A 27,676-nucleotide genomic window follows, 5' to 3' on the forward strand; every position below is an offset into this window, starting at 1 on the left:
TTGTTGATAAAGCTGCAAACTTTGAGCCTCACAAAAGTCTATTTTCTCTTCAAGTAACTTGCTTTGGAGCTTGGTAGAGTTGTTGCTGTTAGACTGGAATGCATTTGGTGCCTGTTGTGATGGTGGCTTAGTTGATGTGGACTTGTCTGCAACTGGTGTCAGAAACCGATGTGGCCTGATAGGTTAGGATCTTGTGCATCACTTTAGAGATCCTGTCATGAAGTAAAGAAAACATAACTTTACCTTATTCTACAAGCTGCTTGTAGTTACGCTCGACTCAAGTTAGTTCTTTCATGTGAAGTTTCTTTGTGTTATTTAGCAAATGGTCAGTTTTTCAAAATCTTGTAAGGGTTTGAATATGATATACTTAGCATGTTGAGATGAGGGGCTTGAAGGTAACTGAGCATTGAAGCATTTTTCAGTTTACTAGGTAAAATAAATGCAGTACTTACTCTGTGATCACTTATTTCATTAAGCTAGTCTTTAACATTGTTAAAGAATAAAAAGGAATAGTTTCATTGTATTCACTTACAATATTGCGTAGTCACTCTTATTATTTCCTTACCGTGTTTCTGACGTGGTCTTAAGGATTTAAATCAAGTAATGGTCTAAGTCACAATAAGAAATAGCTAGCGAAATTCTCAGGCATCTCCTTTTCTTGGCATAAAGGGTCCTACAAACCAGCACTGAAGAATCCCCAAAAGAAAGCACTCTGGGAGGTGAGAACAAACGGGGAGCGGGGCAGGCTTTTGTTATTTGCTTTTTGTGGTTTCGTACATAAATTAATCTGTGATACTTCTAAGCTTGGATGTTCGTGGGTGGTTTGTCTTTTTTTTTTTTTTTGTGAACAATTAAAAAAAATAACAACAAACAAAAACCTTTGTCCTGTACTCCACTAAATCCAGGTAGATTATTTAGAGAATACGGATTCAGCAGAGGCAATGATGCAACTACGTAGCTCTACTACTGGAATATAGCAGGTGGAGAAGAGCAGCTCAGGACCAGGAGCCTTTATAAATTACTTTACACTCTGTAAGAACAGTCTGGCATCCTTAGGTATCCATAGGACCACTGGTCCTGTGCATCACATGCACTGTTTTGCCCCATGCGAAATGGGTGCTACTGCAGTGGTTAGACACGACTAATAAGATCGAGCCGATGAACATTCAGCTATAAAGCTACTAAGAAAACTCGATTCCAGTCTGTTGCTTTAGATTTTCTTTCCCCTTTCTTCTGCCAGCCAAGCCTTACTACCCCCTTCTTTATCCTCTGGAGAGTTCAGCTTCTCACAGGGTCATCTGCCTTGCATATGACATCCTTATTTACAGCTGGGAACTTATTCACGCTGTTAAACTTCTGGTTTTAAGAACCCGCTCTGTTCTTTTGGTTCTTATTTTAAACTCGATTCTCTGATACGTGCTTAATTCTTGCCCTGCCTCTAAGCCTTATTTTATGGATTCCTTCTTCCTTCTTTTTCCCCATCTGCTATTTGCATACTGATTATATGAAATTGCATTAGAGTATTTTGCCTGTGGAGTCTCTGCTTATTTAAGAAGGAATTTTTTCAACAGGCTGAAGGGGAAATTGCTTTTTGTATTATAAAAAAGGAACAGCCAAAATACCATGTAAAATGTACCTGCTTCTTCAGGCTTCTTTTAAAAATGAAGTTGTTTACTCTAATGCAGCATTTTTCCCTTATAGAAAGAGTCTTCACGAGGAAGACATAGAGAAAAGGAGGATATCAAAATTACAAAGGAGAGAACACCAGAAAGTGAAGAGGAAAATGGAGATTGGGAAACAAATAGAGAAGGTAAGCAAAATTAAACTAATGGTCTCCCTGCAGCTCAGAGAATTGCACTAATGCTGGACTGCATGTAAAGTAAAATAGTTAAAGATTCGGTCTTTAAGTAGAGTATTTCTGTGCAGTAGCCATTAAGATTTATTTTTGGAAGAGGGCAAAGAAGCAATTTGATTTGGACTGCTATAATAGTAAAAGCAACTTCTTTTAGAAACGTTCTGTTTTTGAATCTTCAGACAAGGAACAGGGCCATTGGCTATTTTGTGGTTGAACCACAAAAAATCATCCAAGATGATTTTGAAACTCATCAGTCCAAGAAGAGAGCATGACTCCTTTCAAGTCAAAAGTCAGCAGGGTTTGTTTTTTTGGTGTAATTTGTATTAGTGTGGACTATCTCATTAACCAAGTATTTAATTAGAATGCATATGCCAACAGCTGAAGGGCGCAGTTGGTGAACTAATCATCTTCTGAAAATACTAGTGGGGTGGTGAGAGCTTTGCTACTGTAGGCTCTTGTGGTTGAAAGGTGATTTTACTGTTCTTGGTGCTGATAATATTCATCCATTTACTACACAGACGGTTGAGGAAAAATCTGTATTGTTTTCTCATCCCTCTCCTGAGTCTTTCCTTTTTCCTTTCAGGACCAAGTTAAACTGCCACTGAAATTCTGGCAACTTGTAATAAAGTGTGGTACTTACATAGTTTTGTAAGTATCAACGTTTCAGCAGTTATTAAAATATTGCAAGACAATGTGGGGGTTCTGGTCTGCAGTTGGGGATTCTTTTTACCATTCAATAGCAATGCCAAAGAAAGAAACAGTCATTTTCCAAAGAATTTATAGTTCTTTATTAGACAAGATAGTAGTTATAAATAATTATATTAGCACACATATCTACGTTTTGTTCTTATAACCACAAATCTTTTCAAACTGCTCAAATGATCGTGTATGGTCAACACTTTCACTTATGTTTATGGTTATGTTCTGCTGGAAGTTCTGCATGATGAAAACCAAATGCAGTCACAGTGCCTTCCTAAACAAAAGGGTTTGTAGGAAGCATTTGGAAGGGGGGAAGCATGTGTTATACACTGAGAGAGATGTGTGATTTTCACTTAAATTAAGGTGCCTAAAATTTACACAGTCGTAGCAAAAATCTCTGTCAAATTAGAAATCTGCATATGCTGTGGTTTACCTTTTCTGATAACCTGAAAATAATTTTGGCTAAACATACAAATGGAATTGTTAGTTGATTGAAGGTTGCTTGTCTGGTGCTTTATCATGATGTAGAAAACTGTGATATAGTCAGTGTAGAAAATAAAGTTTTAATAGTCCAAGTGGCAGACTTTGTTTCTGGGAAGGAAAACAAAAAACAAAACAACAAACTAGAAATTTTTCATGTGAATTCGGATATAATGAATCTTTTTGCAGTAAGATGTACTATAAGTTATTTGTGCTCTGACTGTCCTGTGGCGTATATGCAGGGAAATGGAATCTAAGTTGAAGAAAATTTGCAACAGAAAAACATCTATTTTTATATAAATATGAAGCATGAATGTCTTAATTCTTAGACATCGAGGCTTCTAGCTTGAGAATTATGAATTTCTCAAAATAGTGCTGTTCATAGTTATAACCTCTGCTGTGGGTAAAGCAGAATTGGTGTCTGTGAAGTTGTAGTGTAATATAATTGGACAGATGGACTGGGAAAGAACTTATGCTGTTAAGAGCTGCACCTTTCTGGAGGCTGTTGTCATGCTCTCAAGCCACATGAAGAGAATTTGTAGACTCAATATAGTTATTGCAAAGCTTTTATATAGTTTCTGTGTGTCAAAAGGGGGGTGAAAGCTAATGAATCTTTAATGAGGTATCTGTTCTTGGAAGGTTCTTTTATCAATGTGCTTTCTGAGTATTTGACTGAAGTAACTATAAACAAAATAAGAAGTGTAAACAGTAAGACTGCTTCCTTTTTCAGTAAGATTTCAGTTGCGTGGCCTGAAGGGTGTGGTATGAACTGAAAATGACTTAATGAAAAAGCAAGAAAAAAATGCTGATGTGAATACCAAGGAGTAGGAATGTTTTAAGCGTGGTTTTACCCAGTGAAAGAAGTTATGCAGACCTCTTATTTTATTTTGAAGTCGATTTATAGATGAAATTAGACAGGTGTGTGAAATAACATGTTAAACAAAAAGCCCTAGTATAGTGCATTACTACTTTAATCCATTTCATGTGAGATTCCCAATTAAGCAGGGCTCCACATATTTTCAATCTTTGTGAAAACACTCTTTTTGGGGAATATTTTTGTTATATAAATGGAAAGAAATGGTGTACTGGGTTTCCCTTGCTACCTGAGATGAATAATTGACACAAGTCTTTAAAAGAAGTGAAGTGTTACTAATGAAGTTCAAGTATTTTAATGGTGGGTCATATGGGACTAACTGGAGTTATTTCAGGTTCACGCAGATAATTGGAGAAAAGATTTGGCTTAGCCTTGTTGATCCATTTATGCGGTGCTTAAAAGTCACTGAAATATTTATGCTTGGCATCCAACATGCTAAAGGAATGTTATTTATTTCATATGTAATCCATTTACTAGTCTGTTTACTTTTTGTTTTAATTAAGACTCTGATAATGGAGATGTTAACTACGATTATGATCATGAGCTGTCTTTGGAAATGAAGCGCCAAAAGATTCAGAGAGAACTCATGAAGTTGGAACAGGAAAACATGGAGAAACGAGAGGAAATTGTCATTAAAAAAGAGGTTCGTATTCTGTAAATGCAAAACTAAACACTTCTTATTGTTTCGTAAAGACCTGAGCTTTCTGGATTACAAAAGTTCTGCTCTGCACATAGTAGTAGATAAGTGGCATGTTTATAACTTGATGTGTGACATGGATATTAGTTGCAAGTCACGTATCATCTGTTCAGTCATCTGGCACCATAAACAAGTTTTCTCCTCTGTGAAGTCAGCTATTAAATGAATAGGCAACTTTGCAGTTTAATGATTTAAAGCTAATAAAACCTTTAACAGAGATGGTGTAGGAGAAAACGTAAGGCATAACTTATACCAAGTCCCTTTTCCTACGTGTCTTGTGGTAACTGAGGGAAAGTAGAGTGACAGATGGGCAAAGCTGTTACCAAAGTGCTGGAAGGACTAATTTTGGGGAAGACTTAAAAAAAAAATAAATAAAAGAAGTCTGAAACAAGGTCCTTCTTTTCTGGACAAACTTGAATGCTAGCTGGGATCATACTATCTGGGATTATACTAACTTCAAAATTTTCGTTACAGTTTTTGCAAATCTTTTCTTCCCCCACCGTTTTCTTGACATGTTTCGTTTATGGTGTTCTTGTAAGCTAATAAACTGTTTTGAAAACTGTACGGTTAGTTTATTGGAGGTAGATGTGTAAAAGTTTAAGATCTCACATCTCGTCTGTTACTATTTTTACATATGTGACATGTATCAGCATACAGCAAAGCTTTTGAGCATCAGTCTTTTAACATTTAATACATTCTTTACCTCAAGATTTCTCCTGAGGTGGTTAGATCTAAATTGACACCATCACCATCACCAAGAAAGTCTAGCAAGTCTCCAAAACGAAGATCCAGTCCCAAATCATCTTCTTCGGCTAGTAAGAAAGAAAAGAAAGCATCTGCTGTATCTTCCCCGCTTTTGGATCAGCAGAGGTCAGTCCGTACAGATGCATCTTGGGAGAACATGGGAGTGGAGAACCACATTGATTTTTATTACTGGGGCTTTCATAATTAACACAGTTTTTCATTTTCCTTGCTTTCAGAACTATTGATTTTATAACTTTAGGGAAAAGTCTCTAAATTATGCAGCGTGAGTCATCTACTGTGGAAAATTGCTACATGCACGTAGTTGTCAGTTGACTGATTTCATGGTTTACAGCAGGCCTTTTCTCTTTGAATGTCCAGAGTGTCTGGGATGTGATGAGGAAATATAAATAGCTAAAGTGAGAGACAGCTTTCTTTGAGATGCTGCAGCCTGCAAAGTAGCTCATCTAGACTGGAATGAGATGTTTAAAATGTGACCATCTTCACATTCTGTTGGTATTGCATGTTGCTGTTCGGGAAATAATGTTTGATTTTAGAGCCAGAGACTTTCTCAGGCTTCAGGAGAAGAAAAGAAGAGGCGGAATGTGGGTGAGGGAAAAAAAAAAAAAGCACAGGAAAGGATAAGATACATGAAAGCTCCAGGAAGGTCAGACTGGGCACCTTGCCACAAAAAGTCAGTCTCCTGAAACTACGTTCTTGATGGCTGCAGAAGCTTTCAAATGACTGTTTGGTGCTTTTAGATAGAGAAGAAATTAGAAATTTCTGGAACAGTATAAGCAGACGCGTCTGTATTTGCAAAGCAAACAAAACCTTTAAGAACAAACCAATCGTTTTTGCCACAGGAGGATGGAACATGGGGATAATATGCTACTGGCATGTAGTACGTGGTAGCATCTAGTTCATAGGGTTTATGTCAGTGATCATTTATATGAAAAAAATGGTGTAAATTCCTTTGTAATGTGAAATACATGCTCAAAAGCTTTATCCTGCATCAAGTAGTTAACGGTAAATCTAAGACATGAGTGATTGAAGTCATTTTCCGTGCTTGAGTGGGGTGTTGCATTGCAGAATTGGGAGTCTAAACAGACAAGATATTCCAGAGTTCTGGTCTTGTGGTGTATGCAGTTCGTGCAAAGGCATTGTAACCTTGGAAAATAGTTCTTTCTGAATGGGAGCAGTTCCTATTTTTGCTTCAGAAATAAAGGTTACAAATTGAAGAGCTCGCTGTGAATTTTTACCACCTGCATTCACCCTTCAGTCAAGTTCCTGAGCACTGCTTGCTAATGGAGTGGCAAATCCTATCCTAAAAGCTTCAAGGCCCTTTACATTGTACTTTCCTGCCAACATTTGAGAAATCATTATTTGAAGTAGTTGGCAGTCCTTCATTTTTTTTTCTTGTTGGTTTATATCTAGGAGTTCTAAAAGTAACCAGAGTAAAAAGAAAGGTCCTCGTACCCCTAGTCCTCCTCCTCCAGTACAAGAGGAAACTCCGTTAGGAAAAAAACACAAAGAAAAACATAAAGGAAAAGAACGTTCAGAGGAGAAGACGAGGGAGGTGAAAGAGAGAGGCCGTGACTTTGAAAGGCACAAAGAGAAAAAAGAGAAGCAGAGGTAAGTTATAATGCATTATTAGCTTTTACTCTTAAAAGCAAGGTTACATTAATGTTATCAAAACACAGAGTAATAAGGGATTTATACCTGCCTTGCCAACAACCATTTCAATACTCATTAAATATTTAAATGCCTTATGTAGTTTAATAAACTATAACTAATATATTAACAGGTTTAAGTTGCACAATAAGGTTTTCATATGCCCTTTTGAAAGACTCATTATTTTTCAGAGAGTTGGATCTTCACCAGTGAAACAATTCATTTGCCAAAGTCTTTATCAAAGTCATTTACTTGTCTGCTTGCCTGCTTTTCTGAAATCCTAGAGGACTAATATCTTTCTAAATTGGCGGTGGCACATTTAGACTTTCCCTGACCTTCTGTAGGTTAAAAAGTATTGCTGAAGTCAAAAGCTGTTGCAATTCTAGAATTTCATCACTGATACATATGTGTGTGTGTGTATATATCAAATAGTGAGCTTACATGACTATTCCCATTATTTTCTGAAGCTTAGCTGTCCATTTAAGTTGTTAAATATAACACTTGCATTTTTAAGTCCTGTATTCCTTTGATGAGAATAGGGTATGTATTCACAAGTGCATCTTTTGTAACCGGTATAGCAACGACTAAGAGGTTGAAGACCAGTAAATTGTCTGTTTTTAATCAATGAAGTAAAAACACAGTAATTTGTTTAAAAATATTTTATTTCACTCGTACTTGCCCGCTCTATTACTGGAAGGCCATAAGCAGTAGAAAAAAAGCTCTAGGTAGTGCTGAAAGGGTCAAGAGAGTAATTGGCTCATGGTTGTACTATATTTAGGTATTGCTATGGTGACTGCAACCTTTAATTTCAGTATTGGATTTTTGTTGACTTTTTTATAATAGAAAATCAGACGTAATGTCAATGCTTCATGATGTGAAATAGCTGAAGGTTCGGAGATATTTTTAATTCATTTGAAGTTGCGATTAGTGTTTGAAAATGTCTGTGAACTTAAGGATTCTTGAAGAAAATGTTAACAGAAATGTTTAACAGAGCAGCAAAAGAGTCTCTATTAATGGGAATTTTGTTTCACCACTGCCTGAAATATCAGGTAAAAATATAAATGTATTTTGGTTTTACTATCTTATAGTCCTGGATTTTATGATCCAGAAATCAGGAAGAAATTTAGTATGGGTCTTGCATTCCTTAGTTCTGCTAACTTTCAGGTAATTTCATGAAATTACAGATGGAACAAAGCACTCTTTAAGAGTAGTTTTTGACCTCGTAAGCACAGGTTCATTCTTAGAAAGGTACTGATGTCCTGGTATGCCTGTTGAACAGACTGCTCTTTTTGTTTCCCAGAGATCCTTCTGAAGGCTCCCATAGGCAGAAGCGTTCTCCCAGTCCTGCAGATCATTCTGGCAGCAACTCCTCTCCTTCCAGAGAGTATTCACCACCTGCTGCAAGGCGGCGACAAGCCTCCCGAGCCCCAGCAAAGTCAACTACTCACAAGCATAACTTCTCCCCCTCTCGCAGGTAGGTGGTCAGTTGCAAAGATAGAACTATTAATCTAGTTTAGAAACTTCCTCTGTTGCTTTGCCTGTTTGAACTTGTGCTCAGAGGCTCCTTTATGTGTATTGGTGTTGATGTGAGGTTTTTTGGTTGTTGTTTTGTTTTCAAATATTATGGGTACCTGTCAGGTCAGGAACACAAGTCATTGTGCAAGTTGCTGTTCGTCAGTGCCTCTCAAATGTTTTGGCTTGGGGTGGAGCTTTAGAAGTTTGATAGGAGACATGCTCTTTCTGTGATGCTTTGGGAATTTTTTTTCCTCTTCCTCCTCTCGTTGCTTCTTAAAGATCACAAAATCTTTAAGAAAATTTTCAAAACTTACAAAAGCAAGTGTCTGACTTACACAGAACAGTTTTAGAGACCCTTCAGAGAAGATATAGTTCCTATTGGTTCTAGGGGCCTTAGAGGAAAACCTTTTGCCATTCTGAGAAAATTTACTGAAAATCACCTTTGCAGCGCCTCTTTCCCCATTTTTTCTAGCCTACTCCAATGTTCTGCGTGTTGCTACTTGCAGGGAGGTTCTATACAGATATACAAAGTGTTGTGGAAGGGAGCTAAGCAGGGAAGAAAAGTGCCTCTTGCCTTCTGCTAGAGGCAATGAAGCAGGTTTTGAAATGTTCTGTTTGTCTCCAAACAGTTGATACTCTTCCATGCAAGCAAATTTTGGTAACCCTATGTCTGTTACATACGCTTCGTTTAATGGTGAAAAGTAAACGTAGTCTTTGTTTAAAGACAGTAAGTCATGAAGTTAGATTTTGTCAGTTCTGGCTGTTACAGAGTTTCAATTTGAGTGCTTTGGAAGCTTTACTACTAAATCCAGGCTGCTTTAATTGTATGTGAGCATGTGTACAAATGGTCATCGTAGAGGCATGCAGGCTACTTGTTCTCTCAGGAAAAGTGTCTTCTGCTTTCAGTGGTCAAATCTTTCCTCTCGTGATAGAAAGCTACAGCCAGCATAAATATGCAGTCACGGAAACAAAAATTTGAGTTTACTCTTTCCTGCTATCCTTGAGGAATGCCTACCTATAGCATGCACAGGAGACTTCGAGGTTTTTTCTTTCTCCAGACAAAAGAAGCTACACGCATACATCCTGGAGGTCAGACTGCACGTAGACATTCAAGGCATCCCTAAGCTACAGGAGTGCATCAGCTGGACCCCATGCACTTTTGCTTACACAAACAAGGAGATGCAAATCTTAGTCTACTGCTGAGGACTACAAATAGTCTCTGGCGCTGACCATCGTAGATGCATCTCAGTGGGATAGTTTCCAGACCTGGCAATATCTGAGCATACAGGTTCACAGACACTGTGTGAATTAAATCAAAAAACAGATACAGCCTGTCTCGACGTGTCTCAGTTAAGCGTGTTATAAAGGCTGATTTTACTTATTTTTATCTCACCCCTTTTTTTCTGCCATTTTCCTGTGTGTTTTTCTAATAGAACCAAAGTGGTTCTGTTCAAGTGTTGTTGCAGCTGGGCTGTAAAAAATTTTGTTTGACTTCCCTCAGTTGACAAGTCTGAAGTTGAAGTGCCTCAAGGAAAAGTCACAGTGCATCCGTTAGTGGATATATCTGGTTCTGTAATGGAATCCAGGTGTAGAACCAACACCTTTGTGAGACTGGTCCTGTGATAACCAACGTACTGCTCCATGGGGCACTGAAGGCAATTTTCTTGAGTCACTGACATTGACTCTGAGGAAGGATAAAACGCTGATGTTAATAGAAGATTCCCACTGTGATGTATTTTACCTAAAAAAAGACTTCCTTACAGAGTTCCTACCTCAGGTCGCCAGTGATTTCACATAACATTCTGTTCCCAGAGCTTTGCTCCTTGGAAGCTGAATCATTGCTCTGTGTTCTTGACATAAGGAAAGTCTTTCTACCTGCACAATGTCTGGGTCTTTTTGAAAATGGCCTTAGCTGTGAGATCCGCTGCTGAACAGCATTGATGTCTGTCCATTTGGGTCCTGGAGAGCACTGCGACATGCTGTAAGCCTGCTAATCTGAATTATTTCAGAGCTCCTTCTATTCAGAGCCCAACTGACATCAGCTATCTTGCTGAGACAAAAATCTTGACATTTGCAAGGTACTCAGCAAAAGCTGCATTACCTATATAGCTGTAACAACTGCTGGGCTATTATGGAATATGGCAGGAAGGTCCTGCCTTTGGTAAAGTACTCCTTCCTTTGTGAGTCACCTGAAACTGAAGAATTCATCTGGATGATCAGGGTATTTGTTTGAAGTCACTGACACTTATAGGCATGCATATTCAGAAGCAGAAAGTAAATTGCTTAAGTGATTTTTTTTGAGAACTTATTGTCTGTGTGTGGTTATTCTGACTCTTCTCTTTGGAGTCTCTGAAATTTTGTGAAGTGGAAGGCAGTTGGGAATAAAATGCGTATTTCATGAGAAACGATGCTTTCAAGTTGCTCAGATGCTGATAAGTAATGAAAACTACTACTGAGCTCAAAGGCTTGAAGCGTGGATGTGTCCACGTTAGACTGTGCATGTGATTACATATTATGAGGAAATCTGTTCACTGGTATGTAAATGATATTTAGCTAATCTATGGGATTTCCAAGATGAGAGACACATAGTATATATTTTTTCTTAGTCCATTAGATAAGAGATCTCCCTGCTTGTGGAAACATTCATGCTTGCTAAACTTTTAAGTAGGTATGCTGTTTCTAGGATTCAGGCCTAAGTAGTTCAAAGATCAATGCTTGTAAAAAAAGAAAGAAATTGAAAATAATAAAAAAAGGAGACACCACTGTTCTCTGAAAAAAAAAAAATGCTATTTGGGAGGAAGGGGGGATGCTTTTATGTAACACTGTATAAAAGGTATCTGCCTAATTTTATCACGAAGACCAAGAAGTAGCATATATTGAAGAAAACAATTGTACTTGGTTCATGGGGTGGGAGAAATCGCATTTTTTCCGACTCTTCCCTCTCTTCCCCTGGGAAAGCAGTCTAATCTATGTAATGCAGTATATGTAATGTAATTTTGATTGAAAAACTTGTTCTAGGATATTAAATAAACTATTACCATTTAGAGATAAGTATACTTTGAAATATATGAGGGCAGATTAGTTGAATGTTATAGACACAGCACTTGTTTTCAACAAGACAGAGGATAGAGAATGCACAAATTAGTTTAATCCCTCTATTTTGTGTAGGGTACAGTAATTTAACTTTTCAAATCAAGTTATTTCATATGTGGCTATTCTAACCCTTCCTTGCAGGTCTGCCTCTCCATCAGGTCAGCATCATTCTCCCATTTCCTCCAGACATCACTCCTCTTCATCGCAGTCGGGTTCCTCTGTTCAAAGACATTCTCCTTCCCCACACCGCAAAAGAACCCCTTCTCCCTCCTATCAAAGGACAGCTTCCCCGCCTGCGAGGCGGTCATCTTCCCCCTACCCCCCACGCTCTTCCTCTTCTCCTCAGAGGAAGCGAAGCCCTTCAAGGCACCGGTCTCCTGGAAGAGAAAAGGGAAGGCACGATCGTGATCGGACTTCACAGTCTCATGATAGGCGCCACGAAAGGCGGGATGGTATGAATAAAAATAACACTTCCAACAGATATTTGTTTGCAGATTGCATTTTGAACAAGATTTTCAGTTTGTGGCGTGATCTGCACCTATCCCAGTGGCCAGGTGGTGAAGAAAGCACTGGTAGAAATCTGTATAATTCTTGCTGTGTTTGTGGTGCTGTTTTTAGGGACTGTGCAAGGGCATTGTTCCTAGTAGGACTGCTTAGGTAGGCTCAGCTGGTTCAAGAGATCCTGTAAGCATCTGTTTAGATATTTTTTGTGTAATGCAGTGGTCGTTTCTGTAGGTAAGTGATCTTCTCTGTGTACGAGGCGTATGCTAGCAGATCAGATGCTAATCCAGTCATCACTGATTGCTTTGTCCATTGTCTTTTTCACTGACATTAAGTGAGGTGTGTGCAAAGAGTCATTCCCTCTGGAAATCTTTAAAGTTGGTTGAGCAATCTGTGATGGTCAAACATGCCATTTCTCTAAATAGACAGATTATAGAGAGCATATGTCAGCTTTTTTTAGACTGACTGTAAACTCACTTTCCTTTAGCAGTAACATTGTAAATAAATAATTTTAAAAAATGATTTTATCAGGGCAAAGAGGTCTTAAAAGCAAATGGTCTAATTATAGCACAAATTTATTGAAAGTGTGTGTAGAGAAAACAAAGGAACCTATGATTGTAGGAAAAGTGAGCTTACCTTTAAATTACTGAAGTGTGCTTGCTTTCTAATGTCTTAGAAATTTATTTTTACTATACTTACTCCCCCTTTGAACACATAAATATTTGTAAAGCTCAAATTCACAAAAAGATGTTTAAAGCTTAATGAAATATGTAGGTGGATACCAAGAACAATCTTACCCTTCTTCTTACACACAAAATTTAAATTAATATGTGTAACAGAAGTATATTTTGACTGTATTATTTTAGTGTTACTTGTCCTCTAAATTTTTGCTTGCTTTGATTAAGCTCAGTATATAACACTCCTTTAAACATTTTACAGAAACTAGAGGGAAAAGGGAAAAAGAAAGAGACACAAGAGATGATCGTGATTATGACCAGGAGCAGAGTACCTCCAGGGATCATAGAGATGACAGAGAATCTCGGGATGGAAGAGATCGGAGGGAGACGAGAGATACCAGAGATCGGAGGGAGACGAGGGAATCCAGAGACACTCGAGACTCCAGAGATACAAGGGATTATAGCAGAGATAACAAGGATAGTCGTGATCAAAGAGACTCACGTTCTACGCGAGATTCTCATGACTACAGAGACAGAGAAAGTCGGGATGCCCATAAAAAGGATGACCAGTATCAGGAGGACTCACGCAGCTATGGAAGGTCCCATGGCAGAGAGGAGAGCTCTCGTGCCGAAACAAGGAACGACTCCCGAAGTGACTCCAGAAACGACAGCAGAAGTGATCGAACTGGCCGAAGTCGAGGCAGAGGGCCAGAACTATCTGATAAAGGTATTACATGATTTAAATAAAAATAAATAATGAGTGTCCTTATTATTGGAGATCAAGCACTGACACTTGTATTACCTTGTTTGATATAACATGTGGAAATGCTGCCAAATAAGAGTGTTCAGGAGCGGCCGAGGGAACTGGGGGTGTTTAGTCTGGGGAAGAGGAGGCTCAGGGGAGACCTCATCGCTCTTAATGTTTCTGCAACCCAGCCCTAGGTTTTCCCATGGGCCACAAACGCAGGAGGCATATGTGCGGTGCAGGATTAGCAGGAGGCAGCATGTCTCAAAGTACTGGGTAGCAATTCTTTGTTTTCTCGAATGCAGCTGCGTAGGCACTTGAAAACCATCTTTCACCCTCGCCACCCTTCTTGATTGACCATGAATGCAATTTTAACCTTTGGCAGTATTTTTGAAAGCTTGATGCACTTTGTAGAACAGCTTCACTTATCACCTTTTACCTCTCTAATAAATGGCATTTAAACTTTTTGCAAGAAGAATAGGCCATACAATTTTTACAGGGAAAATGATCTTTCTTATTCTCCTGCTGCCAAGTCTGTAAGTTTACATCATACTCAGAACAAATATGAACTGGCTTTTGAACTGTTTTATTCCTAGTCAGGAGACCTCATGTTATGGCTAGGGGAGGGTGAGGTAGGAAATCTTGAGTCTGCGGTTGGAAAATAATAACTTTACAATTAAAAGGTGTGAAATTTAAGAGGTTTTGGTTAAGTAGAGTTTGACAGTGCAATTTTTATTTCCATGAATGGTTAATTGAAGTTTGTTAAAAAGTTGCTGCTTTAGTTAGATGTTATAAAACATCGCTGGATTTCCTGACGTGTGAGAATTCATCTTCTATATCGGTACATCACTATTAGGCAGTCGGACTAGAAGCTCCCAGGTGGACGGTCACAGCAGTAGTGGAAACTACCACGATAGCTGGGAATCAAGGAGTAGCTACCCTGACCGAGATCGCTACGATAGTCGAGACCAAGCAAGAGATTCCTCCTTCGAAAGAAGACATAGTGAACGGGACAGGCGTGACAACAGGGAAAGAGGTATTTTCATGTATATTTTTACACACACGTATATATGGAGTTGAAAGTATATGTAGGAATATGTTTTTCTATCATTTCCTTCCACTACCAATTCATAAATAATTGCATGCTGACACAAGTCCTATCCTTGATGTGAGTTAACTTTGTTAGTACAGGTAGCCAATACAGATAGCAGTGATCATGGAAAGCATGTACAAGACTGTTCTTTCAGACCTAGTGTGCAAGATGTCAAACTTTTGCACCTGAAAGAGTTTGCTGTTGTCTCTGAGGAACTTAGTACCAACTGTCACTCTGGAGAATAATTGCATTGCTCACCAATCAAGACAATAGGAGGAGTCAAGAAAATAAAAATAGTATGGAATTGAAAGGATGTGAAGAATGAATACAAAATGAAAATGATTTTTTCTATTTTAAGACGAGAGTTTTGGAAGGGAAAGGTGTGTGGTAGCTGTTGTTCACCTTCAGTTTTTCAGAGGAATGTTTTGTATGCTACTCCGTGAAATGCTTTTTGGCTCTCTGAAATGTCTGATATCACCTATTCTTGCGAAAGGTTTTACATTAGATTCTCCCATGTCTTCAAGGCAGGGTTTCAATAAACCTCATCTCCAGACTGTCTTTTTCTTGTCAGCTGAAAAACCCTGCAGTCTGAATGTGTCTGGAAGGTTGGCTCTTGCAGACTAGCTTTCACCTTTTCCACCTCCAAACCTCCAGTAAATGCTAGATACCTTATCATATAATTTTTACTTTCCTTATCATATTAAGTTTTTCATTTTAGAAAACCAACAACTTGGAAGTAAAAACATGTTATCACAACAAAGTCGTGTCAGAAGTGTTGACGATCCATGTTCAGTTGTCTAATACACTTACAGGCGTCTTGATTCATGCAAGAGTTGTGTGTAGATGTTTTGTCACCCAAAACTGACACAATAAACAGGTGTTACAGAACTTTTGTATAAAACCTACTATTTGGTGTGCACAATAAATCAGATTATAAACTTACAGGCACCATTAAAAGAAGATGAAACGTATTCATGGAACCATTTGCTTAGTCTGATAATTTAAATCTGTAAAAAAAAAGAAGTGTTACATCTATGACAGAAACGTTACTCGAGTTTGCTTTTAATTTTACCTGGTAACAGGGGAGCATTAAGTCATTGTTAATTCACTCAGAGATTAAAATTGATTAAACTAATGGAAATGCATGTTTTATTGACTTAGCCCTGTTCAAGCTCTGTCTGCTTGTCCCCGGTGGACATGGTCTCAATTTACAGGGAAGTACACTCAGCATCAGAGTAATGGACCTAAAAATACCAACCTCTATTCATGCCCTTCTTGTTCTTTTCTGTAATGCTTTGAATATATATTGTGAAAGAAGTTTGACTGGTCTGTTCCTGTTCGAATGCTACAAACGTTAGCATAAAAATTATTATAAAGTAGTCAAAATGTATATAAATATTCCAAAAATATCAAAAAATAACTAACAGAGTGCAGCCAAACTTAGCATTAAGTCTGTGGAGAATAAATACCCTTATCTAAGCCGCCTTCACTATCTTTCTGGATCAGTTGTTTTCTGTATGAATATAATTTTCTCCATGACCCTAGCCCACTGTCTGAACACTGAAAAACTCACCTTATGTGAATGCACGTGGAAGCTCACAGCAGTTACGCTTCCTGTAGCTCATCCTCATCTCTCCCTTTCTCTTGGATTTGGTTGTATATTTCTATGCAGGGATCTCTTCTTCTGTGAGGAGAGAGGACAATATTTCTTATAACACCTAGTAAAGTTACAGGAAAATAAACAGTGTAAGTTCTTATCAACTTGAGACTCTGAATTTGTGGAAGTGAAATTTTCTTACAGAAATCTTGATACTTGGTTTTCATATGGATCTCATTCTCAGCTTTCCAAGATCCTGTAACAGATTCTGAATGACTCCGTAATGTAATAATAATGGCTAGGCTCTGAGGCAGTAAAATTAGCTTTTGAAGCCATTCAGAAATGCCCAATAGAAAATAAATTTTTATAGTGACTTTTCTCTAAACTAAGGACAACTCACTCGTGAAATACTGGAAAAATATTTCAGAGCTACAGGGAGTTGCTTTTCAGTTGGCACAAACCAGTAGCTAGATTGCCAAAACACCAAGCCATGGGTGTTTTATTAGTGTAGTGGTAGCAATGTACATCCCTTTAATTTCTGGTAATCAAACTTGCTTCTCTTCACAGATACGAGAGCAAGCTCACCGGTACGACATCAAGGACGAAGTGATGACCTCGAGCGGGACGAAAGACGAGAAGAGCGAAGGGTAGATCGGAGTGATGATAGGAGAGATGAAAGGGCCCGCGAGAGGGAGAGGGAAAGAGAGCGGGATCGAGAGAGGGAGAGGGAGAGAGACCGTGAACGGGAGAGGGAGAAGGAGAGGGAGCTGGAACGAGATCGTGCTCGGGAACGGGAGAGAGAGCGGGAGCGAGACAAAGACAGGGACCGTGAGCGCGATCGAGACAGGGACCATGACAGGGAAAGGGAACGAGAAAGAGAGAGAGAAAAGGAGCGAGAGAGGGAGAGGGAGGAGCGGGAAAGGGAGCGGGAGCGGGAGCGAGATCGAGAGCGGGAGCGAGAAAGGGAGAGAGGTCGAGACAGAGATAAAGAGAGAGAGCGCCAAAGAGACTGGGATGACAAAGAAAAAGGAAGGGATGACCGCAGGGACAAGAGAGAAGATATCAGAGAAGAAAGAAGTTCAAGAGATGTCCATGAAGAAAGAAAATCCAAGTGAGTGGATCTGACTGTTCCTTCAATAACATCAATAAAAAACTCTCTTAATATTGATTTTGGTAAGATAGTAAGCAGGGGAATATCATAAGGAAGGAGAAGATACCCTTCAGAGGTGTGATCTGGAGCCATGTCTCCCCTGCATCTGTGTCGCATGTGCTGGTGGCCCCAAAATCAGATTCTAGGCTGTGTACTGTGTTGGTGATGTTAATCTGATGCTTTTTTGCTAATGCAAAATCGTGGAACTGCTAAAGTCTGCTTGTTTGGCCTTGGCTTTAATAATGCAGGCATTCTTTGAAACCTAATAGGAGGCTGTGGTACCTTTTGAAGTCTCAAGAGTGTGGTAGGAACTTACCAGGTCAGGGTTCATGACTTTGTTCATCAGATTTCTGTGGAACTTACATTACCCTTTGCACTATTGAATTTTCAACACCAGAAGGCTACCAATGAAGACATCAACAATATTTCAAGTAAATGTGTGGTGCTTCTATTGTTTTATCTAAATGGCACTGATTCTCTCTTTTTTTTTTCCATTTAGTACAATAACATTCTCATTGTGACATCAGTAATGAGCAAAGCAGTGTTGTCCCATCTAGGACTGCTTTGCCTAGATATAATTAGCAGCTTTTGTGTGAGAGAAGTATGGAATCCTATAAATCATCCAGTACAGAGTCTTCCCAGTCCCTCATGGGGAGAAGTGAGCAAGCGTCTGGCTTAGCTGCCAGCTAGGGTCAACCCACTGCAAAGATCATTGCCATAGGAAAAAAGTGATCTTAATTGCCTCTTGTACTTTTTTGTTTAAAAAAAAAATAAAATAGCTGTCCTAAGTGTTTAAGTTTTAGTTTTAAGGTATCATATATATATGACAAGACAAATACTTCTGGAAGTTTTGAAATAACAACTTAGAAAGCTACAAAACTTCCTAGCATCCTTAGATCTTCTGTGTGAGGTGTTTACACTTGAGAGATTGTATTGATGATAAACTCAATCACTGAAGGTTTTCTTCAAAGAATCCTCAAGGAATTTGACTACAAATGTTTGTCCTGCAGGAAGCGTCACAGAAATGAAAGCAGCCCAAGTCCTCGTCAGTCACCCAAACGTCGCCGTGAGCACTCTCCTGATAGTGATGCTTACAACAGTGGAGACGATAAAAGTAAGTAGGAGTTGTCTCTTTTTGCTGTAGGCAGGATCCAGCTTATCCTCTGCCTATGGAAAATAATCTGTAATCTTAAATAGAAGAAAACATGGGGAGAGTTTTTAAAGGTCCTCGTCCCCTTTCTCGTGTGTTAAGGTGTACGTTTACCAAAATGGTGGTAGTCTGCTGCTGCAGCAGCAGTTTTAAAAACCAAAAAACACATACAAAATTTTTGTGTAACTGAAATGATGTTTTTTTTTTTGTTTTGATTAATACTTCTTAGCATGCAAAGATACCAAATGTGCATCCTTTCTCCTTTCTAAACAATGCAAGTGTGTTCTTTTTCCCATTGTGTAGATGAAAAGCACAGACTTCTGAGCCAGGTTGTGCGACCACAGGAATCTCGGTCACTGAGCCCCTCTCATGCTGCAGAAGATAGGCAGAGTCGCTGGAAAGAAGAAGAGCGAAAATCAGACAGAAAGGAAAGTTCCCGGCGTTACGAAGAACCAGAGTTTAAAGAGAGAATTTCCTCAGCAGATAAGCAAAGAGAGCAACCAGATGCTTCAGAAAGCTCCCGGTCCAGGGTTCAGGAAAACCTTGGGCACCGTCCCTCGGAAGAAAGAGATGCTTCTGATAGAATGCATGATGACAGCAAGAAAAAGTCTAAAATACAGAAAAAGGCCACAAAGAAAAAGAAAGATGATGACAGTGGGGTGGAAAGGTATGCCAATGAGTCAACGACTGAGGAAAGCCAGGTCTTCTCACCCAAGAAAGGTCAAAAGAAGAAGAACATAGAGAAAAAGCGGAAGAGATCCAAGGGTGATTCTGAGGTTTCTGATGAAGAAATTGTTCCACATCATAAAAAGAAGAAAGGCCCAAGAACCCCCCCTGTCACAAAAGAAGAATTGGTTGAAGCACCACCTGAGAAAACTGTGGCAGAAGTCCCCCCAAAAAGGGAAGAGACAACATTTAGTGACTGGTCAGATGAAGATGTTCCCGAACGTGGCGACATCGTTGTTCCAGAAAGAAGCACTGAGGACTCCCATAGGAAAAGTCATAGAACGAGGGGAGAAAAGGTGGAAGCCCCTCATGTTACTATAGATGATGGACCACACCGTAAACCCGTGGATCAGAAGCGCAGCAGCAGTCTCGGCAGCAATCGGAGCCATGCCTCAAGCCGACTTCGATCCCCTTCCAACGAGTCAGCTCATCGCAGTGGCGATGACCAGACTGGACGGAAGAGGATCCTGCACAGTACCTCCAGGGACAGGGACAGGGACAGAGAGAAGAAAAGCTTAGAAATCACTGGGGAACGAAAGTCCAGGATTGATCAGTTGAAAAGAGGGGAGCCCAGTCGCAGCACGTCTTCAGGTAATGAGATATGTTTTAGCGAGGCTGACTTACCACTCTTCATGAAAGTGCAAAGCTACAAATCCCAAATCATTCTTATGTGGCCCTATACTCTTTTAATTTGTAATTAGTGTGAAGGGAGAGGGAGGTTCTATGCAATTCATAGTAAAACCAGAGCAAATTAAGATTCCTGGAAGTGTTACCATACTTGAAAAGTTGATCCTCGGTGGGCATGATGATTACCACTTTGTTTACGACGAAATATTCAGTCAGCTTTAGCAGTTCATGCTGTCTAGAGGATAAAGCAATTTGTAGAACAAATGAAACTGAAAGAACGAAAAAGTCCTTTTGCTAACAGACCGTTGAGCTAGTTTTGTATAAATAATGTTTTTAAATTTGCTATTAACATTCATTTTGATACGGAAATACTGAAATCTAGGCAAAATTGAAATGCCCTTTCGCTCTGGGAGAGAGAGATCCATTATGATCTCTGGAGCTTTTTTTAGCTGAGGGAAATCTGTTGTGGTTCTTCTCAGGCATGCTTTTGATAAATATGAAAATCATCTTTGCTGCGAATCAAAGTAATCACAATGACCTTGTTTTATTTCTGTAGTTCCTGTAAAGAAATGGGTAAAATATTTGCTTAAAATACATACAGCATCAATAGAAAAATATCTTCCTCCGAAAGCCATTTGGCTTTCTGTTCTTAACATGGTCACATGCCTGAAATTACCTTTCTGAATGTATTATATACTAGCTTTTAAAAAAACATATTTTGAAAATAATTTTAAGATGATTCTTCTAAAAAATATATATTTTATTGCTTAAATATATGAGTAAATTATGTAGGTTCAGTTAGACTTCTGTAATAGTTGAATTAGCCACTAAAAATGTTTTTTGGGGAGTGGGAGAAATACCATTTTTAATCCTAAGATGATGCTTTTCACAAGTCCACTTTCATACCAGAATCTTTAAAACATTTTGGTGTAGGAAAATGGTGTTAAGTTCATGAGCTGTACTCATGCCCCTGTATTTAAAATATTTTATCCAGATCGTCAAGATTCAAGAAGCCACAGTTCAAGAAGAAGCTCTCCTGAATCAGACCGTCAGGTTCATTCCAGATCTGGGTCCTTTGACAGCAGGGAAAGGCTTCAGGAGCGAGATCGACATGACCATGATCGAGAGCGGGAGAGAGAGAGGAGAGAGGCAAGACAGAGAGAATGGGATCGAGATGTTGACAAAGACTGGCCAAGGAGCAGGGAGCGAGAGAGACTCCGAGAACGGGAGAGAGAGAGGGAAAAGAGAAGGGAGCTGGACAGAGAGAGAGACAGACAGCTACCTGACCCTGTTGAAAGAGAGAGAGACAGAACTGTTGACATTTCCTCTCAAAAAGAATCAACAAAACACAGTGAAACAAAACTGGACAGAGATCATGAAAAAGAATTTGACAGTGTTTGTCGGGATTCTGCAGCTTCAGAGAAGGAAAGGCCAGACAAAGATTTAGGACCTTTACAAGGTTTTGAAGATGGAAATGAGGCTGAAAAGGTGGAGAGTCTAGAAGGTGAGATATTCTGGGAAAGAACCTTCACTGTCAAGTATTTCATTCTTCCCTTTTAGCACAACGCTGAATTGTATTAGAACACTTTGCTACTGAAAGGTGTATTGGCCCCAGCTTCTCTACTGTAAAAGCAGGATAAGGGAGAATTCTGGCCAGCGTCTTCTTAATGTTAATTGTGTGAATGGTAGTGTTTCATTTCTAAAGTTTCGAGTCAAAGAGGCGTTAGGATATGCCTCATAAATGATATAATTTTGCCAAGGTGTAACATTTCTGCATAGGCACTTTGCTGAAACACCAAAGGTTTGATTGCCTTGTTAAACTGTTATAAGATATATTTTTTAGTGAGGAAGTCACAGGTAATGAATGAAAAAAAATGAGGGTTGAATTGCAGCTGTTCTTTGGGATTTTTTCTGCAGAGCCCAATTACCATAGAAATGATAGTCTGATTAGTAGATGAAACATATGTATGGCTTGGCACAACAGTCCAAAAATTACTTTACTGAAGTAATCTTATTAACTGTAGCTTCAATTTGCCGGCTGTAATGGTACTGGGGAAAACACGCTTAGGATTAATAAATAAAGGGCCAAATGCTGACAAATTCACATAGCTTGAGCTTTGCTAGAAGAAAGAGCTTGGGAAGTACATCTAACCTTTATAAAAAAGCAAAAAGCAGAAATCTAAATCCAGAGTAAGTGGTGTAAGTTATGGTTATGTTCAGTAAGTAGGGTTTTTTTTGGTGATCGTAGTGTTGTATCCTCTAATAAACAGTAAGATGATGTGTAGGATTTGGAATTCGGGGTGTTTGGGCTGGTAAAGCCTGAAGTCTTCAGAAACAAATTAAGCTTTTGTGGCTTTCCATAAGATACCAGCACCTTGTCTCATCATATCTGCATTCTTAAAAAGAATTATCTTATTGTAGGTACCTGTTCATTTGGGCAGTCTGGATATCTACGATACCTACGATATCTCTTACCTGATTGCTCACAAAATGGTCATTACGGTTGACTGGTGCAATTGAGAAAATTCCATTTAAGGAGATTATCTGTGGAGTGGAAGCATTTGTCAGAGATAATATTTGGAGCGAGCCTGGGGAAAGACTGCCCTATCTTGGTACAATGGACAGAATTCATCCATTTTTAAGCAAAAGGAAGGAATGGTGTAGTAAATCTGAGAGTACAGCGTGGTAACTTCAGAAAAGAGTTAGTGAAAGACTGTTCTTAGGTTTATCTTCTGTTTCAGAGAGGGCCTGGAGCCAAACAGACTTTGAATATTAAATGCGTTCTTAGGTCTAGCCTTTCCGCAGACTTCTTGTAAGAATCTTAATACGAATTTGTGTATTTTTCAAAGGTTGTGTGTTATCTAAAAATGATCATGTGTAGGAAATTATGGTATATTAGTCTAGGATCTAGGATTCTTTCTTTTTTTTTTTTTTTTTTTAGAAGAAAAGTCTTGTAAAATACTAGGTGACAATTTTAGTGAAGCATGCTATAAACAACATATTTCTGATCTTCTAAGATGGTAGTGTATTTTATTCTCTTTCATTAATTTGTTACTCCTGTTCCTTTTTTTAGCTGTGTTGTGTTAAATCAGAATTAATATAAAATGACATTTCTGCAAAAAAGCAGTAAAGGTAGTGATAATATAATTTAGAAATTATCAACCTGATTTGAAATTCAGTCTTTTTTGGATTACATATCGAGAACTGTAGATTGTTGTTTTTAATTGCTTCATACAGTAATTTTTAATGGTCCATCTGTGCCATCCAAGCGTGCAGTCACAGTGAGCTGCTAGGTCCGTGTGGAAGCAGAAAATGGATCGTGCAGGCAGTCAATATTTAAAATCACAAGATAGAAAATGAAATCTAGTAAAGATTGCTATACTTTTCCCTTTAAAGATGATAGCAAACTAACTGAATAAAATTTCCAGATCTGGTGATGGTAAGGAGGTATCTGGTATTTATTTGGATCAATGACTGCCGTACATTGTCTAACATGATGTGTGAGGATATAATTACTTAATTATGGTGATGTGTTGAACCTTAATGTGTTTGCTTCAGGAATAGGTTTAAATGATGCCCAAGATACTCGATGCTTCCTCCAAAGTGCTGCCAGGTGGTCTGAGTAGTTAATTTACACTCTGCTAGCACCTCTTTTACTTGTCTTTTCAGTGCTGATTTTTAGATTAGTTGAGGTGACTTTTCTTTTCCTGCAGGCTTTACAAAGGAAAAAAAAAAAAAAAAAAGGTGAGGGGATATCTTAACACAGAGGCAGTTTCTCTTCTGGGTAGGGAAGATTGGAGAAAATAGATTAGTCATCCACAGGGGATGACCCCTGTAAATTGTGTCAATTTTGTACTGTGCAACTGATTGCAAGTACCTTGGCGGAGAATCCTAAGGAAGCCTGAATTTTGAGCAGCAGGGTTTGCGAATGCTTCGGTCAGGTCTTTCAGTGCTGGGGATGAGAGAATACCTTCAGAGGTGCCTTTCGTGAGCTGCAAGCTGCTACATTTGAGTTAGGATTCACGTGCAAAAGCATCTGGTAGAATTCATGGTGGTGCTGCATAACTACATATCGGATCATCAACTTACATTTCTTCTGAATATGGTCTTCTACAAGCACTTTGAGTAAAACTGCACAAAAAATAATTGGCCAAGATGTGTGAAACTCAAACAGCCACTTTGTCTATGTGAGAAATAACTTTGTTTCCATAAGTGAATACCTTTTTTCATTTTAAATATACTCAACCCCCAAAAATTAACAAGCTCGTTTATGGACCCTGTTTTTTTTGTCAGTCTGCTTGAAGCATGTCTGAAAAACAAGAGTGATTGCTTTAAAGCTACAGTCTGTATCTGTGTCTGTAGGAGGAGAAGATGAAGCAAAGATTGATGATGTTCAGTCGCTGGGATCTGGTGCTGGAGAATACGAACCAATCAGTGATGATGAACTGGATGAAATCCTGGCAGGTGATGCCGAAAAGAGGGAGGATCAACAAGAGGATGAGAAGATGCCTGGTAAAAGTACAACAAAACCCCTTTATGTTTATTTGAATATAAAGATGAGATCTGTTTGCATGTAAAGCTACTTTGTTCCTTCTCAAAATATATTGTAATGTAGAGTAGTTGTGAATTCAGAGCACTGTTTTTGTGCTCCTCGGTATTTCTCATTTTTTCTGTAGTGGTCGGGTATGCCTGTGAGGTACAGAGGTAACTAAAAAGTTCTGGAAGCTTCATTTTGAAGTAATATTTATTATGTTTATAGCTAGAAGCAGCAGCTTTGGTTTTATAAATGTTATAAATGAACATAAATGGTTACAAATGCTAGCCCATTTGGAGCTGATCATTATTTGGAACTGATATTTTCAGGAATAGATTTTTGTCCATGCTTGAATGCTTCCCGAATGCACCGGGAAACATGGAATCTTCTAGGTCACCTGGGCTGTATGATCAGGGTTCATATTTTATGTAATAAATACGCACCCACAGTTGTATGGTTATTCAATGACTAATATATACCCTTCCTTTGAAAAAAGCAGCATCCAGAGTTGAATTGCCAGCTTTTTAAGTATTTAATTTGTATATATCGTGGCACGTTAGTGGTTCTGTCCAAATCTGCTGTCTAAGCAGGGTCTGAGCAGCCTTCCCCAAAGTGATTACGATCAAAGTGAAACAGAATGTTATTTTAATCCAAGAAGCTTTATATTTTAAGGAACTATATGCCCCTTTTCAGCACTGATCAAAGTGAGTTTGAATGTTCTTATCTGAAGTGTCCAAGGAGCTGTCTTTGAGAACTGCAGAACAATGTTCATCCAATGTACATTGCATTTAGGAGACAGAGATATCTGCAGCATGTGAAATTAATCAGCTGTGGTAGGAGACGATGATGTGGTAACTCATTTTCTGTCAATATTTCCGCAGATCCTGTGGATGTTATCGATGTCGATTGGTCCAGTCTTATGCCAAAGCAGCCAAAAGAACCACGGGAGGCTGGGGCTGCGCTCTTAAAATTCACACCAGGGGCTGTTATGTTGAGAGTTGGCATTTCCAAGCGATTGGCAGGACCAGAACTCTTCACCAAAATTAAAGAGACTTGCCAGAGAGTATTAGAAAAACCTAAAGGTAATTATTTCTACAGGGTTTAAACTGTCTTTTTGTGCTTAGTAAAGATACTTAATGAAATGGGTTCTAGTTCATTATTCTAGGTTTCCAGGCCATAGAAAGTGTATCCTGAGCATTGTGTAAAAATTCCAGGAATGTAATACAGCTATATATCAATCAGATTAATGTTTAAATTCTAGCAGTGGTAGAAAGGTCTTAACTGCCTATACAAACTGCCTTTTTTTTTTGTCATAGTGGAATATTCTTTTGGTTCTGAATGAAGAACTCAGTGAAATTTGTGTATTATGTAGTAGAAGTGAAATTAAATGAATAGTATGCAGGTCTAGCACTGGGTCAAAATACGTGGGCCTGAGACATGCATGATGGATGGAATGGGCAAGAACTAAACCAGTGGTATTCACTGCAGCTGCGTAGGGTAAGTAGGGCTTTTGTGTGAGAGAGGGTACTGATTTTAGCGTCCCAGGAACCAGCTGAGCTGCTTGCAACAATTTACTTGGTAAAATTGTTACTTAGGTCTATGAAACATTTGCTCTCTATAAGATCGCTATGCAAATTACTTCAGGATCTAAATATGATAAAAGTGTGCCTTAGAAATAACAGTTTCTGTAGAGTCCTTGGTCTTAGGGAGTAGGTTTTTGTTTTAACTCTGTGAATTCTAGTTCTTGACATGACACCATAGAATATCCTGAGATGGAGGGGGCCCACAAAGATCATCGAGCCCAAACCCTATTTCCAAGAGCATTGTCCAAACACCCTGCAACAGTACTCTAATTCTTTGCAACGTTACCCTTTGTGCAGTTGTCTTGTTAACCTTACAGTAAGATTGCTTTAAAGCAGTAGAGAGGGGGAAAAAAAAAAATGAACTTGCTTCTCCGAGCCCTGTTAATCTCCATGAATTTCACTGCTTGCTTGAGCCATTAAAAACGTATAACTGTTAATCATGATCAGTTGCTACTGCTCCTACATTTCTTTTAAAGCCCAATTCTATGCAGACATTTTAAATGCATCTTATATAGTGTAATTTGAGGTGTGTGCTTGGTGTTAGTGACTATTTTGCAGTGGACACTTAGTTATTTCTATGCAGTATTAGCATTTTTCTAGCTTAAGAGAAAATTGTAGCTCTTATGCTTAGGAATTTAAGTAACTGATGTAATTGATGCACTATTGTATCTTCCTGAGTATGCAAGCTGTCTGACATAGTAAAGCTATGAACTATGTCTTTCTCCGTTAAGGTTTAATTTTGCTGCATACTTCAAAAGGAGCTGCAGTGCAGAATCCACCTGGCTATTTAATACGCTGCCTGAAATAACCTCAGCAGTCTGTGCATGCTTCTCTAGAAATAACAAAGTCCAGGGGAGTGGTGATAGTAGGAGTCTCTCTAACGCTGCCTCTGGGTTGTCTCAAGTGAGCTCAGATGCAGGAGAACTTAGCTCTGGAGAGGAAGGAAGGTTGAATGCCTCCGTTAATTTCTCTTTAGCGTGTGCAGTCTCTCACTCATCAAAGTTACTACATGTGGAAGTGCCAGTATTGCTTTCAAGCATGTGCATTTTCTCTGTAATCTGCTACTAGGTGAGATGATTCTTTGTATAGTGATTACACAGCCATAACGTGGGTATTCTAAAGTAAGGCACAAATATTGGTGCCCTGAAAAATGAAGATGTTGAGCTAGGCATTCAGTCTGTGTTGCAGTGAAAATGCAGTGTGTTCATTCTGGATTTCTTCATGGTCATATAATGTCTTTGTTTCCCTGTTTTATTCCTGATTCTGGTGTTCACTTTTTTGTTCTTATTTATGGATGAGTAGTTCCTGGTAATACTCTGAAATGCAGAAAAAAAGGAAGTGCTGGCTTATTACTGGGATTTTTGTGTTTATTTCCTTTGGAAACAAGAATCTATTGTAGCATGTGATGGAATTGAGATTTGTATCTGACTTTCCCTCACCTGTTGTGTGCAGTTGAGGATGAGCATCAAACAGTATTTTGTTGTCAGATATGCTCAGCACCTGGCACGTAGGCACTACAAGCAGTTTCTGTCAGCTTTGAAGTGGCCTTTATGTGTCTCACTTGTGCTGGTTGTCTGTTGGGGTTGTCTCGATAACTTCAGTGCAGTTCTTTAACCTGTCCTTGATACCTTCTAACTTTTTGTTTTTGTTTCTTTTCACCTTCTTTGA

The 27,676-nt window shown here is 38.8% G+C and overlaps 1 protein-coding gene across 4 annotated transcripts in view; it reads left to right on the top strand.

Annotated features, from left to right (window-relative positions):
• The window catches only part of ZC3H13 (zinc finger CCCH-type containing 13), a 47,110-nt gene that overhangs the window by 17,183 nt on the left and 2,251 nt on the right, over positions 1–27,676 (top strand). For 3 of the 4 annotated variants that reach the window (XM_084288910.1, XM_084288911.1, XM_084288913.1), the window contains 14 exons: positions 1,702–1,810; positions 4,412–4,551; positions 5,315–5,475; positions 6,781–6,978; positions 8,318–8,491; positions 11,767–12,077; positions 13,066–13,530; positions 14,405–14,584; positions 16,806–17,349; positions 18,399–18,502; positions 18,842–19,855; positions 20,886–21,395; positions 24,254–24,409; positions 25,307–25,507. In XM_084288910.1, coding sequence (XP_084145036.1) covers positions 1,702–1,810; positions 4,412–4,551; positions 5,315–5,475; positions 6,781–6,978; positions 8,318–8,491; positions 11,767–12,077; positions 13,066–13,530; positions 14,405–14,584; positions 16,806–17,349; positions 18,399–18,502; positions 18,842–19,855; positions 20,886–21,395; positions 24,254–24,409; positions 25,307–25,507 — 4,267 coding nt within the window. The remainder of the gene's footprint in view (positions 1–1,701; positions 1,811–4,411; positions 4,552–5,314; positions 5,476–6,780; positions 6,979–8,317; positions 8,492–11,766; positions 12,078–13,065; positions 13,531–14,404; positions 14,585–16,805; positions 17,350–18,398; positions 18,503–18,841; positions 19,856–20,885; positions 21,396–24,253; positions 24,410–25,306; positions 25,508–27,676) is intronic. The other variant, XM_084288912.1, reaches the window with a different exon arrangement.

Source organism: Netta rufina (genome assembly GCF_964035555.1).
Source record: "Netta rufina genome assembly, chromosome: 1".
In the NCBI taxonomy this organism is placed as follows: Eukaryota; Metazoa; Chordata; class Aves; order Anseriformes; family Anatidae; genus Netta; species Netta rufina.